Source organism: Fusarium keratoplasticum, chromosome 6 (assembly GCF_025433545.1).
Source record: "Fusarium keratoplasticum isolate Fu6.1 chromosome 6, whole genome shotgun sequence".
NCBI lineage: Eukaryota > Fungi > Ascomycota > Sordariomycetes > Hypocreales > Nectriaceae > Fusarium > Fusarium keratoplasticum.
Window position 1 is genome coordinate 3573648 of NC_070534.1, and position 13038 is coordinate 3586685.

The 13038-nt window shown below is 52.5% G+C and overlaps 2 protein-coding genes across 2 annotated transcripts; one reads left to right on the forward strand and one right to left on the reverse strand.

The window, feature by feature from the left end:
- NCS57_00909200 (uncharacterized protein) lies at nt 1-1786 on the reverse strand (the record flags this gene model as incomplete). The annotated part of the gene is made up of 5 exons (XM_053058879.1): nt 1-107; nt 169-680; nt 735-1062; nt 1135-1719; nt 1777-1786. The coding sequence occupies 5 exons, from the start codon at nt 1784-1786 to the stop codon at nt 1-3; spliced, it is 1542 nt and encodes a 513-aa protein (XP_052912710.1).
- A 1256-nt stretch (nt 1787-3042) lies between these two features.
- Nucleotides 3043-7039, forward strand: NCS57_00909300 (Urea amidolyase; the record flags this gene model as incomplete). The annotated part of the gene is made up of 7 exons (XM_053058880.1): nt 3043-3489; nt 3536-4391; nt 4527-4619; nt 4678-5778; nt 5852-6602; nt 6666-6751; nt 6807-7039. The coding sequence occupies 7 exons, from the start codon at nt 3043-3045 to the stop codon at nt 7037-7039; spliced, it is 3567 nt and encodes a 1188-aa protein (XP_052912711.1).
- Between the last annotated feature and the right edge of the window lie 5999 nt (nt 7040-13038).

The following is a 13038-nucleotide window of genomic DNA, read 5'->3' on the forward strand; positions in this document are numbered from 1 at the left end:
TCAAAGAGAAAGCTCCACTCTTGGTCCTTGGTAATGTTTTCTTGCGTGCGCAAACCAGTTAATTGCAGCCAAGATGGCAATCACAGCGAGGACAGCCACAGCGTAGTCTACAGTAGTTGGTCAGCCTATAGTTTTGCAAGTTAGGTCTCTCGTCTGGGCCTGTCTTACTCATTGTTCCCGCTGAAACAGGTAAAGCGGTGGGGAAGGAGAAGAAAACAGTCTCGACGGTCGCTGCCACCACGGTGCCAATGTTGCAAAACCACCCCACGGCTTCAGGCACTCTAAATGGTCGATTCCGAGGGAGCAGCCGGGAATCGCGCTTCTGATATATAAGTAGAGCGGCTGGAAGAGCGAACGATATCATCTGCATGAGAAGAAGCGAGTTGACCAGGGCATTGAAGGCGGTGGTTGAGCCCAGGTACAGACAGCCACAGATGAAAACAAGAATCGAGTTGAACATCAGGGCATTTGCTGGGATGCTGCCAAGAGACGGCGATAGTGACGACAGCTGCTTAGACATGAAGACGCCGCGGTCACAGGCAAACGACCAGAGCAGTCTGGATGACGTTTGTTGTACAGCGATGAGGATAAAGACTATGATAATTGTCACTGCAACGAGAAACACCGTGCCGGCGGTATCAGACTTCATGGCAACGCGCCAGAGCGGGTAGATGGGCACGCTTTTAGCCACGTTAAAAACGCCATTTTAGGTCGGGGTTGGGGCTGAAACTTACGTCTCACCGAGGAGGCTGTCCAAGTCAACGATGCAGTATGCCATGACCACTGAGAAGACGAAGCCAGTGAGGAAGCCGATGCCGATGGTAGCCATGAGAGCCCTGGGCACCGCATACGATGCGTTTAGGGTCTCCTCGGCAAGGTGCAGGGCAGCGTCCAGGCCGCCATACATGTAGCACGGCGTTGTAAGCCCGGTCAAGAATGATACGCCGGCGGACCAGCCTGTGTTGGCCTCAAACTTGGTCCAGACCCAGGAAGACGGTTGCTTCTCGCTCCGGGCCAGGCATGTAATGCATGAGACGACAAACGTCACCAAAGTTAATATGACTACGCGGGTTGGTGAGTTAGCAGGGGGCTGCAGGGTCTAACGTAGCACTTGTAAGAAATGCAGATACTTACACGCAGCATCATGAATCCGGTTGGTGCGCTTGAGCAGAAACAAGTTGTACAACAGGGCGAATAGGTTAAGGGCCTGGCTTAGAAGGAATAGATGCCACTGTTTAGCGATATAGCCGTTGTAGAATTGTGGGAAGGCCGTGATGAGCTGGCTGCCGATCAGGGTAATACCTGCTGCGTTGATTGTCCATGAAAGATTGGACAGGATACCGCAGACGTATGCAAGTGGACGATTCGCTTTCTCCGGGGCCAAGATACTGGTAAAATGGTATTGCCCTCCCGCAGTCGGGTAGACACTAGCCAGCTCGGCGAGGGTGACGGCGGCGCAGGCGTAGAAGGCGCAGGAGACAAAAGTGCCGTAGATGAGACTGACCGGGCCTCCAGCAGCGATGGCGATGGAGAAGCTCGCAAGAATGGCCACCCAACTGTTTGGGACATTGAAGCCGATGGCAATGATGCCCAAAAGTCCAATGTCGCGGCGAGCAGTTTGGTGGCCGAGTTGAACGAGCTGTACCTGACCGGTCGCCAAGTCTTTGGAAGATACGTCGTCGACTGGGGCCAGTTTGGCGAGATCGAGTTCGGTCGGCTCTAGAACGGGCGGGACTATGTCAGCACTGCTGGCTGGAGTCTTTGATATCGTCTTACGCTGCGCCATGGCCAAGCAGGTGGGCCTGTGAAGCTGTTCCTCGGTCGCTTGTTGAGAAGAAAGGCTGAGTTTTTGAGACGGCGGTTGTCAAGGTTTTCGTCCTGGGCCAGTTTCGACGAGAGGGACGTTATGAGGGCGGCAAGTTAGAGTCAAGCCGAAAAATAGGTATGCAGAATGTGATGCTACTCTTGCATTATGCGGTCAACCAGGATGTTATATTGTGGCAGGTTGCAAAGAGACTGCGTACAATAGTGACCGGTAGGATGGAGGACTATCATGAATCGCGTCCAATCGTCTAGATGTCTCAATAGGGTCTAGCTTGCTTGAATCATTGCATTATTCACGTCCCTTGCACCGATAACGAAAAAAAAAACCGAGTTAATGATATACTTTCGTAGTAAGACTAGCTCGGTTTAGGGCCTCAGCAAGAGGGCCAGCCCGGGATCAGGGGTGGAGTGAGCTGACGATGAGGTCGTGGAGATTTCCTATTTCGGATAGCCCTGTTCAACCCAAGTTCGGTTTGTTAAAGCCCCACTCGGGACAGTCTATGATTATCAAGACTGGACAGAACCTTCACCAGTCCCGTCACAGGGAAGTAATCGGGAAAGAGGAGGGTGCCCCATGTCCTGGAGAGAGGCGCCAACAAAGCATGGGTGGGCACAGGTTGGACCGTAGACGCGAGAAAGCCCTTTGCATTTCTGCAGCAAGTAGACGGCGGCTGACGAGGTCGCGAAGGGAATTGGAACATTACCTACAAGCCGATGCACTCCAAGCTTCAATGAGAGGGAAGTTGTGGCATACCCCTCCCTATGAATGTCTTCAACGCCCCTTTCCCACTCAGTGGGCCCGGAAGGTCGATTGAGAGACCAAATCCTCGGTCTTCAAGCAGTAAAGCCTCTGGTGCCACCCTCTAAAATGTGCTCGGCTCTGCTGAGATCATTGGGAAACCTGGACCTTACCTCGTGGAATTCATCAAATGGGTCTAAAAGTGGACTCGCTCGTGGAGATTGCCGTACTCGGTTTAATCCAAGTAGAACGTTCCTCTTCCCCATATTCAGGTTACTCCATTGTCAGTGGAGAGGAGTCTGCTATACCCTAGCGGCGTCACCGAGACTTCATATCCCAGTCTCACCCTCTACTTTCCAGCCCCAACAACGTCCCTTGCCTCCTTTTTACCCCCTACTTCTCCTGCTCACTGGCTTCGGAGCGACACGAGCACAGACTGCCAGTCTCGTTTCCCACACAATTAACCTGGTTTGCCCACCATGACTGCCGCAAAGCGCCTCCTCATCGCCAACCGTGGCGAGATTGCATGTCGTATCTTGCGCACGGCACGAAAGATTGGATACTTCATCGTTGCCATTTACACCAGCGAAGATTCCGCAAGTCCTCACGTGTCTGAAGCAGATGCGGCGGCCCTGGTTTCATCATACATCTCCATCAAGGAAATCACGGCTGTCATCGAATCCTTCAAGATACAATACGTCATTCCAGGCTACGGCTTCTTATCGGAGAACGCAGAGTTTGCCTCCCATGTCGAACAGCACGGCGCTCGCTTCGTGGGGCCTTCTGACGAGCATATCCGTGCATTCGGCCTCAAGGACCAGGCAAGGATTCTGGCCGCAAAAGCTGGGGTGCCGATTGTCCCAGGATCGGATCTTGTCGAGTCGATCGAAGAGGCCGAGGCCGAAGCAGACAGAATTGGGTACCCGGTAAGTTCACTATACCTTTGAGTCCAAATACTCGACAAGAGCTCAGCTAACTACCTACCGCGGCCAGATCATGATGAAAGCAACGGCCGGGGGTGGAGGCATGGGTTTGCAAATTTGCCACGACCGCTTGCAGCTACAGTCCGCCTACGACGCAGTGGTCAGCAGAGGGCAGACCCTGTTTTCCAACGCCGGCGTATTTCTCGAGAGATACTTCCCAGTCTCCAGACACATCGAAGCCCAGGTGTTTGGCGACGGCCGAGGCGACTGCGTCGTCTTTGGTGAACGAGAGTGCTCGATTCAGAGAAGACACCAGAAGGTCATCGAGGAGTCGCCGAGCCCTTTTGTCGATGGCAAGCCAGGCCTGAGGGAGAGGTTGCTCAAGACTGCCCACTCGTTAGCGTGCAATGTCAAGTACCGTTCGGCCGGTACAGTCGAGTACCTGGTAGACGACGCCACTGGAGATTTCTTTTTCCTCGAGATGAACACCAGGCTTCAGGTCGAGCACGGCGTCACCGAGCTTCGGTTCGACATTGACCTGGTCAAGATGATGCTCAGGCAGGCCGAAGCTCCACTCGACCTGTCTCTGTACCGCGATATCAGACCTCATGGCGCCGCTATTGAGGCCAGATTGTATTCCGAGAACCCCATCAAGAATTTTACTCCCTCTCCAGGCTTGCTTCAGCAAGTGAGATTTCCCGATGGGGATAATATCAGAGTCGATACATGGGTCATGTCTGGGACAAAGGTATCGCCGCTATATGATCCGCTTCTCGCCAAGGTCATGTCCTACGGTGCCGAAAGGTCCTCGGCAGCCGATGTCCTTACTAAAGCACTTGAGAAGACCCAATTGCAGGGAGTCGCTAGCAATCTTCTCTATTGCAAGGCCATCTTGGACTCGGACGGTAAGTTTGCTTTCCCGTGGTAGGATGAGGGGCTGACAGGGCCACGGCATCAAGACTTTCGAACGGGAAATACCACCACGTCATTTCTCAACTCGTTCTCATTTACCCATCCGGCAATTGAAATCCTCTCGCCAGGCTCTTACACCACTATTCAAGATTACCCAGCGAGAAAGGGTGTTGGGTTCGGTATTCCGCCCTCGGGCCCCGCCGATTCTCTCCATGCCAGACGTGAGCTGCCGCCTCAAACTTGTGCCCAAGGCTGCGGGACTGTACTGACTCTGGATAGTGGCGAATCTTATTGTCGGCAATGAGGAGGGCACTGAAATGCTAGAGCTTGTGTTCAATGGGCCCACTATCAAATTCCACGATGCGGCCGTGGTCGCTATAGCCGGTGCTGACATTGAGATTTCACTCGATCAGAAGGCACAACCTATGTGGACCAGGCTACAGGTCCCATCAGGTTCAGTCTTGAAGCTTGGTGGCGTCACCTCTGGAGCATGTTCATATCTCGCCATCAAGGGCGGATTTCCCGGCATTGCTCCACGACTGGGCTCCAAATCAACGAGCCCTGTCATCGGGATGGGTGGGCAGAACGGCCGACCGCTGGCGATTGGTGACTTTATCGACATTGTGGCCTCAACCAAGCTGTCACGCTTCGTTCCATTCCAGCTTCCTCGCTACCTTGTACCGCAATACGACATGTCTGTTCTTTATTGCCTCCGAGGTCCCCACGGGTCCGCAGACATAATCACCGAGAATGACTGGAGGACTATCACGTCAAGCGAATGGACTGTGTCGCATCAATCTTCCCGTGTCGGCATCCGCCTCATTGGCCCAAAGCTGGAGTGGTCCAGGACGTCTGGTGGTCAAGGTGGCTCCCATCCGTCCAACACGGTCGACTACCCTTACCCGGTTGGCGGCGTCATCTGGACCGGAGACGAGGCCGCCATCCTCCCCGCCGATTGCCCTTCCCTTGGCGGCTTTGTAACGTCTCACGTTGTACCAAAGGGAGAGATATTCAAGCTTGGACAGCTCAAGCCAGGGAGCAAGTTTTGCTTTGTCGAGGTTGACTATCAACAGGCCGTTGAGCTCGACAAGTGTCAAGAGGCCCTATTACAGCACGTTGCTAAAGTTTCTCGCTCAGAATCGGTACAGGGGATGCCAGTGACCGATCTTTCTCTGACGGAAAGTACCAGCAGTGGCTCCACAACAGGGATTCTGGCACGTTTTCAAGATGCCACTATTCGCCAGGGAGGTGACCAGTTCCTCTTGGTGGACTACCCCCAGACCCTCGATCTCGGTGTACGGTGCAAGGTCCAGGCACTAGTCGAAGTGGTGAGCGCTGCCCAGGTGCCGGGTATTGTTTTGGTACAACCCATGGGATGTGGTGAGTCAACCTGGCCCTTGTCGCAGCTAGCCCTAGCAGAAGCGCCCATACTGACACCTCTCCCTCTTATCAGCCTGGCTGGTGCAGTACGACAGCCTCGTCATCCCACAAGCGGAACTGGTCCAGCGACTTCTACGGTTCCTGCAGTTCAACGACAGCGGAAAGCGACTGCTACCCAGCCGTGTTATTCGGCTGCCCATGGTCTTTGATGACCGGGCCAATCGGGAAGCGATTGAAAAGTACATCAAACTACAGCGGCCGTATGCTTCGTATCTCCCAGACCCCATCGAGTTCATTGCCAAGGCCAACGGCCTCGAGTCCCGAGATGATGTCTTGCGCATCGTCCTGGAGACCCGATTCCTGGTAGTTGGCGTCGGCTTCTTCAGCGGCACACCCTTGGCAGTCCCGCTAGACCCTCGCTCGCAGCTTACAGTACCCAAGTTCAACCCCTCGCGTACCTCATCACCGGCCGGCGGCTTGGGATTTGGCGGCTCGTACCTGTGCTGCGACCCAGTTGACGCGCCCGGCGGTTATGTCAACTTTGCCAGAACCATTCCGGGCTGGGACCAGTTCTGCCGGAACAGGGCCAGCTTCGGCGATCAACCTTGGATCTTCCGCAACTTCGACCAGCTGTCCTTCTACCAAGTCACCGAAGACGAGTTCGATGACATGTACGCCAAGTTTCAGGCTGGGCAGTTCGTTTTCGACATCCAAGAAGCCACCTTCGATATCGAGGAATACCAGAAGTTCTGCCTGGATATCAATGACGAGGTTGCAATTTTCAAGTCTAAGCAGCATGAGGCCAGTGAACGCGAGGCGAACAGGTATCCATATACTAGTCCTTCTCATGATGTGAGGAGATGTCGGTGACTAACAATGTGCACTAGAGAAAAGGAACTGGTCAGACAATGGGAAGAAGAACAGCTGGCAAGACGTCAGAATCAGTTAGCCTCGCAAGATGAGGAAGAGCAGGGCAAGTAACAAGACTATTCCAACCTTTGACAACGTTTCTAAGACACTCTTTCTAGGCGACTCAGCAGCTAAACAGGTGGAGTCTCCGATGCATGCAAGCGTGTACAAGGTCCTCGTTGAGAAGGGCCAGATTCTTGTTGAGGGTGAGACATTGCTCATTCTGGAGGCGATGAAGATGGAGGTCAAGATTTGCACTCCGCCAGGCTATGAGGGTCTCAAGGTCAATGCAGCCACCGTTCTGCCTGGCGATATTGTTGCGCCTGGAGATTGTCTAGTCCTTGCCTATTAGGGTTAAGCCACGGCAGACAGTTTAGTCTACACATTGGTCGCACTTCTAATGTCCATCAATTGGGAAGGGAGGTAGTCTTGTTGTGAACGAATGAACGGCACATGTGAGATATGTTCACCCGCTAGGGAGCGGACTTCAGCGATAACAGAGAACACAAAATTAACACATAACAGCATTATATCGCGAGTAAGATACAGGGGGCCACTGCTGTTCGCAAGTGATAAGCCTCTCGATCAATAGTATACTTGAAATGGCTGAATCTCAGTAACTCATTTAGAGAATTTAAGAAACTATCCCGTAACCATCACCTAAACGCACAGTTCCTCATTGAAGGCATCCACAATCTCTCTCGTTGCAGCAGCAACTTCCAACGCCCCCGGAGTATCGCTATGAATGCACAGACTCAACGGCGCGGCGCTCAGTTTTAGATCAACAAAGCCGTCCGTTTCCTTGCACTCGATAGCCCCGGTGCGCAAAGCATAACCCAGCCGCGACCGTAGTGCGGCCAGGTCCGGACGCTCGTGGGAGCGTGAAATGATGCAGTCACCATGCTTGTTGTACTCCAGGTCCCCAATGATCTCCTGCACAAAGGGGATGCCCATCTCGGCGCATGTGCTCTCCATGATGGTGTTGGGTGCTCCAATGATAGGAACTGGCAGTCCAGTCGAGTCAGTAAAATGAATGCTGGCCCGACAAACAGCCTCGCAGATTGACTTGTCCTTGCACATGACACCATAGAGAGAGCCATGAGGCTGCAGAGCGTGAGGGTTAGCTGATGTTCAGAGAATTCATAGCATGTGTATCATCTATACAGACAAGGAACAAGGCCTGGATCAGACCATGATACGTACACTGACGTGCGACAATGGGAGACCTTCGATATCGAGGAATGCTTTCAAGGCGCCAATTTGGTAGATGACCATTTTCTCGCACTCAATGGCATCCATCTTCATCTCTCGGCGGCCGAAGCCTTGCAGGTCGGGGAACGATGGGTGCGCGCCAACTTTGATGTTGTGTTTTTTGGCCGCTTTCACCGTCTTGTACATAACCAGAGGGTCGCCAGCGTGGAAACCACAGGCAATAGAGCAGGCCGAGATGTACGGCATGATTGCCTCGTCATCTCCCTGTCGGATGCGAGAAAATGTTAGCTGATACAGCCCAAATCATGGTGTGTCAAGTATGATGTGAGGGAGACATGCCATTGCCCAGTTTCCAAACGCTTCACCCATATCGCAATGGATTCCAATGGATTTGGAGGCCCATTTTAGGGATGTTTTTGACATGGTGAGGATTGGTTGTGGTATACGGAAAGTAACAGGAGGTGAATAGTTGCCACTTGTTGACCGGGGACACACTGAGGGAAGAGTGGGCTTATCAAGACAAGGAGTACTTGAACAGATGAACTTGATAGCTCGTTCCTTTGCCAGCTTCCGCTATGCCGACTTGCACGTCTGTCGTGTAATTATCCCTTTTGGAATATGGTCGCCTTGATTAACCTGCACACTCCAACAACCTTTGGCTAACCGAATACGGCAATCTCCACGATGAAGTTCCCGTCCGCGTGTTTATGCCTAAATAAGGCAATTTGCCATGTGCGCTTAGGTACTTGTAAAATGTACTAAAAGTCTGCCTACCTCTAAAGTCCGACTTGCACCGGTGTGTTGACAGCTCCAATTACTGAACGGGTGGTTCATTACGAGGTCTCTCCTTCTAAATGCCCATGTCTAATTGTGTCCACCAAACAACTTGAAGTGCCACGGGGAGCGCGTAGACTCATCTGGGACTCGGCTTCTCAACACCATGATAGGTCTTGAACAGTTTTATGAAGAAGATAGATATTTAAAGTCAGTGCGTTAACGAAAGTATACATGTGAAATCCAAATCCCGCCTCCGTGCGGGTTAATGAGCGTGCAATACTGTAGCCTCCAAACAAAGCAACACCATTTCGTTTCCACCGTTTCTAGCTGGTAAATTAACCAAGCCATTGCGGATAGTCTCGGGTATCCCATTTTTTGAAACACAGTACTTTTTTTTTTATTCGTCGAACCTGCGATGGTGTCTTGGAGTCATAGTGACGCATCAATAACACCATGGCGGTAGCATATCAATCTAATAGAGATGCCTATGTTGACCATTGGCAGAACCATAACCTCTGAGATTGGCTACTCATGTCGAATCGAATGAAGAAAAGAGTATCCGAGTGTTTTGGTCAAGACCTCAACGAACATCTCGCTGGATATTCGGCGTCTATGTGCTGGCAACACAACATGGGCTCTCTTCCTATCTCCATTGGCAGTAATGCTTAGAGATAGCAAGGTGAACACATGTGTGTGACAGATCGAAGATTCTTCCATGAAGATTCTTACGTGAGTATTTCCGGTTGCGCGGCGGGGACGCTCTCAGGAGGACTCTTTTTGCAACCATGTTTAGACAGGTTGAGCTCCTTCAAACTTTCAGGATCTAGCTGGCGCAGCTGACCTCGCAATAACTTAAAATCGCTAGGTTCAAAAGGCCCGCGTTCCTCAAGTTCGAAGTAAGTCTGAAAGGGCATTGGGGGGCCTTTGATGATAAGGTCGGGCTGTCTCGGCCTTGGAATGTTCTTTGTGACGAACGGTTTCATCCTTTTCCCCCCAACGTAAGAGAAATGTGTCTTCCTCTCCCCTTGGTTTGGTTTCCCGTATTGTTCTTTAAATTTCTTAAATTTGGGACGACTGGTGCCGAGACGTGCCATAATGAATGGTTCGGCCTGGGTAATGAGATAAGGATGCTCAAGCTGATCCATGCTTGGTTCCGCTTGGAGAATCACCCCCGGAAAGATATAGGATGGCAGCTTAGCCGAAGAAGAAGGCTGTGACTGCGTGTCGGGACTCTCAGTTTCAGAAGCGTTGTGGCTTGCTGAACACCCGGCCTTGGAGTCTCCCGAGCCAGCCGTATCCTCTTGTGATGAAGGGACAACAACGGGGGCGATGATGGAGGCTGTCCTGAGCTTCTCCGGACTCGCCTTAAGTGCGCTGGAATATCCCTCATCGTGGCCAAGGCCATCGTCGTCGACGTCTTCCTCATTCTCAGAGGAGATGTCAGTTGAACCATGACTGTCGCCTGTCGCCAGATCCTTATCTTCGGAGGTGGAAGAAGTGTCGTCAATATCCGCGTCTGCACTTTGTTGCGGGCGGATAACGGCATTGGGGGTGTCCTCCACCTGGTGGCCTTCACCTAGGTCTAGCGGGCTGGCACTGCGACGAGCATCCCAGTTCTCGTCCGATGGGATCGCATCGCCGAGGTCTGTCTTTGCAACTTGCGACAGACTGGGTGAGGCTTGGCAGCCACCCTCTTCCTGGTCCCCAGCCGAGTCGGATGACCAGGACTCGGCATCACTGCTTTCGCCTTGGTCTTGATCCGATGTCTCATCCGAAGAGGAAAGGGTACCATGTTGATCCTCAGGGTAGTCTGAGTCTGAGTCGGCCGTAGTGTCCTTATGGTCCGGGTCCAATATGGCATGCAAGGAGTGTGAAGCATCACAGCGATCCTTGGCGCTGTCCGTGTTTGGAACGGTGGACGTATCCCTCAGGGCTGTGGTCAGAAGCCCTGGCGAACGGGGTCGAGGGTTACGGAGACTCGGGGTCTTCTCTTCGTCCGGATCAGACAGGGTAGCAACGTCAAGGTCCTCATCGCGATCTGTTTCTAGACCGCAGAGGGCTTTGCTGAGATGGCTACCATGGCTTCCGTCTGAGTCAGATGGACTAGAAGAGCCATCTGCGGGGAGGCCATCGTAGTCGTCATCACCGTCATGCAGGGTACCGACATTGATGGCCGTAGGGGGAAGCTCTTGCGAATGGCGTGGAGCGTTGCGGAGACCCGCGGTCAACTCTCCATCCAAATCAGATGGGGTGCCGACGTTGAGGTCCTTATTGTCATCTAGTTCTAGACGAGAGAGGGGTTTGTTGACATGGCTATTGCGACCACCACCTGAGTTAAATGGGGTGGCAATATCGATGTCCTTTTTTTGTTTGATGTCTAAACCCGAGAGGGCTTCACTGACATCTCTCTCATAGCTAGCGCCCAAACTAGATGGGTCATATTTGACGTCTCCGCAGCGGCCATGGTAATCGTCGTCCGAGTAGCCCAGGGTGTCAATATGGTCGGGGCCTGTGTGCCGGACGTGATATGCATCGACTCGATCATCGCAGAGGTCTTCATCGCTCTCGACAGCGGTGTGGGAGCTTGCCAGGGAGCGTGACGACCCGGACCCCGTGGGCCTTAAGGTGCCGAAAGGGTGTGCGTGTGTCCGTGGATCGTTCCGCTCTCGTCGAGATTTATGGGGGCTCTTATGACATCCCTTTGGCGGCGTGTTCGTTTCGCGACGGGCCCGGCGTCTAGCGGATTCAAGACGGTCTTTGCGATCGCGCAAAGGGGATCGTGATCGTGGTGACCAGAGCGGCTCTTGGAGAGCGGCTCTTGGAGAGCGGCTTTTCGGACAAAGTTGAGTGCGAATTGCTCGGCTTTCCTCTTCCACTTTCCTTTACGTGCTTCTGCATTCTGGGTCAGTTATTCCATCAAGAACCGGGCTTCAACTATATAAAAAAAGCGATACCTTCATCCTTCGTAATCCTCCTCGGTTCCCTCCTTTCGCTTGCGATGTGCCCTTTGCCCCGCTCATCCCGTTGCCGACTTGGATGGCAATGACTGTCCGACATGGGGGACTCTTTGGTTGCGGCAGCGAAGGCGAAGGAATGATGTATTGTTGAGATGAAATACAATGAGCGAGTTCATGCCTGGATTCAGTTGACACAAATGCGAAAGAAGCGTGTTGTTTGTCTGTTTCAAGGCGGCACGCCGTTGGGTTTAAATGATCAAACCGCCCGGAAAGAAAGACGATGCCCAGGCTAGAGGGGATGAAAATAGCCCAGAATACGAGTTGCTGCAGCTTCAGCTGAGAGATATTCCAGAGCTTTCCCGGTTACCACACACAGCGGCGGCAGTGCAGTGTGATTCAACCCCCCGGCCATCCGTATCGACTCAACAGATTCGGTGGTGTCAATGGGTCCAGAACCCTTGCTAGCCTCTCTTCTGCAGAACCTGATTCGCCTTCTTTCGCTTGCATTCAATGACAGGGCTCTAAACGTATCCACCAGCACCACCCAATCTATTGAGTCGATACGGTCTGGTATGTGATGTGGCTGGATCGTTTGGTTACCGTTGTGCCAACGGCTTGCAGTCCTGAAGCGAAGCAGAAAGTGGAGGCCGCTGCGACTACTGGAACTGCAGTACTACACAACCCCAGAGCGAACAAGCAACTGGAAACTATGGTACGTACATTATCGCCACGAACGCCTCTGCAAAGGCCTCTGTCTGACATCATTGTTGCTGACGCCGTCAATCTCATGCTCTGTCAAATTCTGAGCCGTAAAGCAGATCCTGGCTTCGCACTCAGGGACGTAGGTGTCTTGACTTCATCATTCTCAGCCTGATGGCTGCTAAAACCCACCCGCTTTCAGCTGGCCACGGAGTGTCGTGAAATTTAAGTTATCTAGTGGTGGACTAACGGCGGCGCTGCCTTCGTTCCCCGAGAAGGAGGGGCGCCGCCAGTTCCCAAAGCCGCTGACATGTTCAGGCTTCCCGAAAAGTTGTGTCTGCCTCCAGGGAAAGCTTAACAGCTTGAAGAGTAGGCATGACCAGGCTGAGAAGGCTACAAATTTGGTAGCGAAAGCTGGCAGTGCATATCTATTAAGGTGATGGAGAGTTGTCGCTTTTTTCTCTCTCTTTGTTAATGTTCATGAAATCACCCAGCTTTCATGGCGAATTCATCGTACTGCACCTCGTATCCAAATATAGGACTGGTTCAAAGACTGGCTATCATCACTCCCTCAATCCCAAGACTCTCCACAAGCTTCTGCCAATACGCCCAGCATTGATGCATGGCTTCGTAATAATATCTGATTTCTTTTTTTTTTTCCTTTTTTTTAAGCAAACTAAACTGTGTCGTCCACGTTTTCCATCCT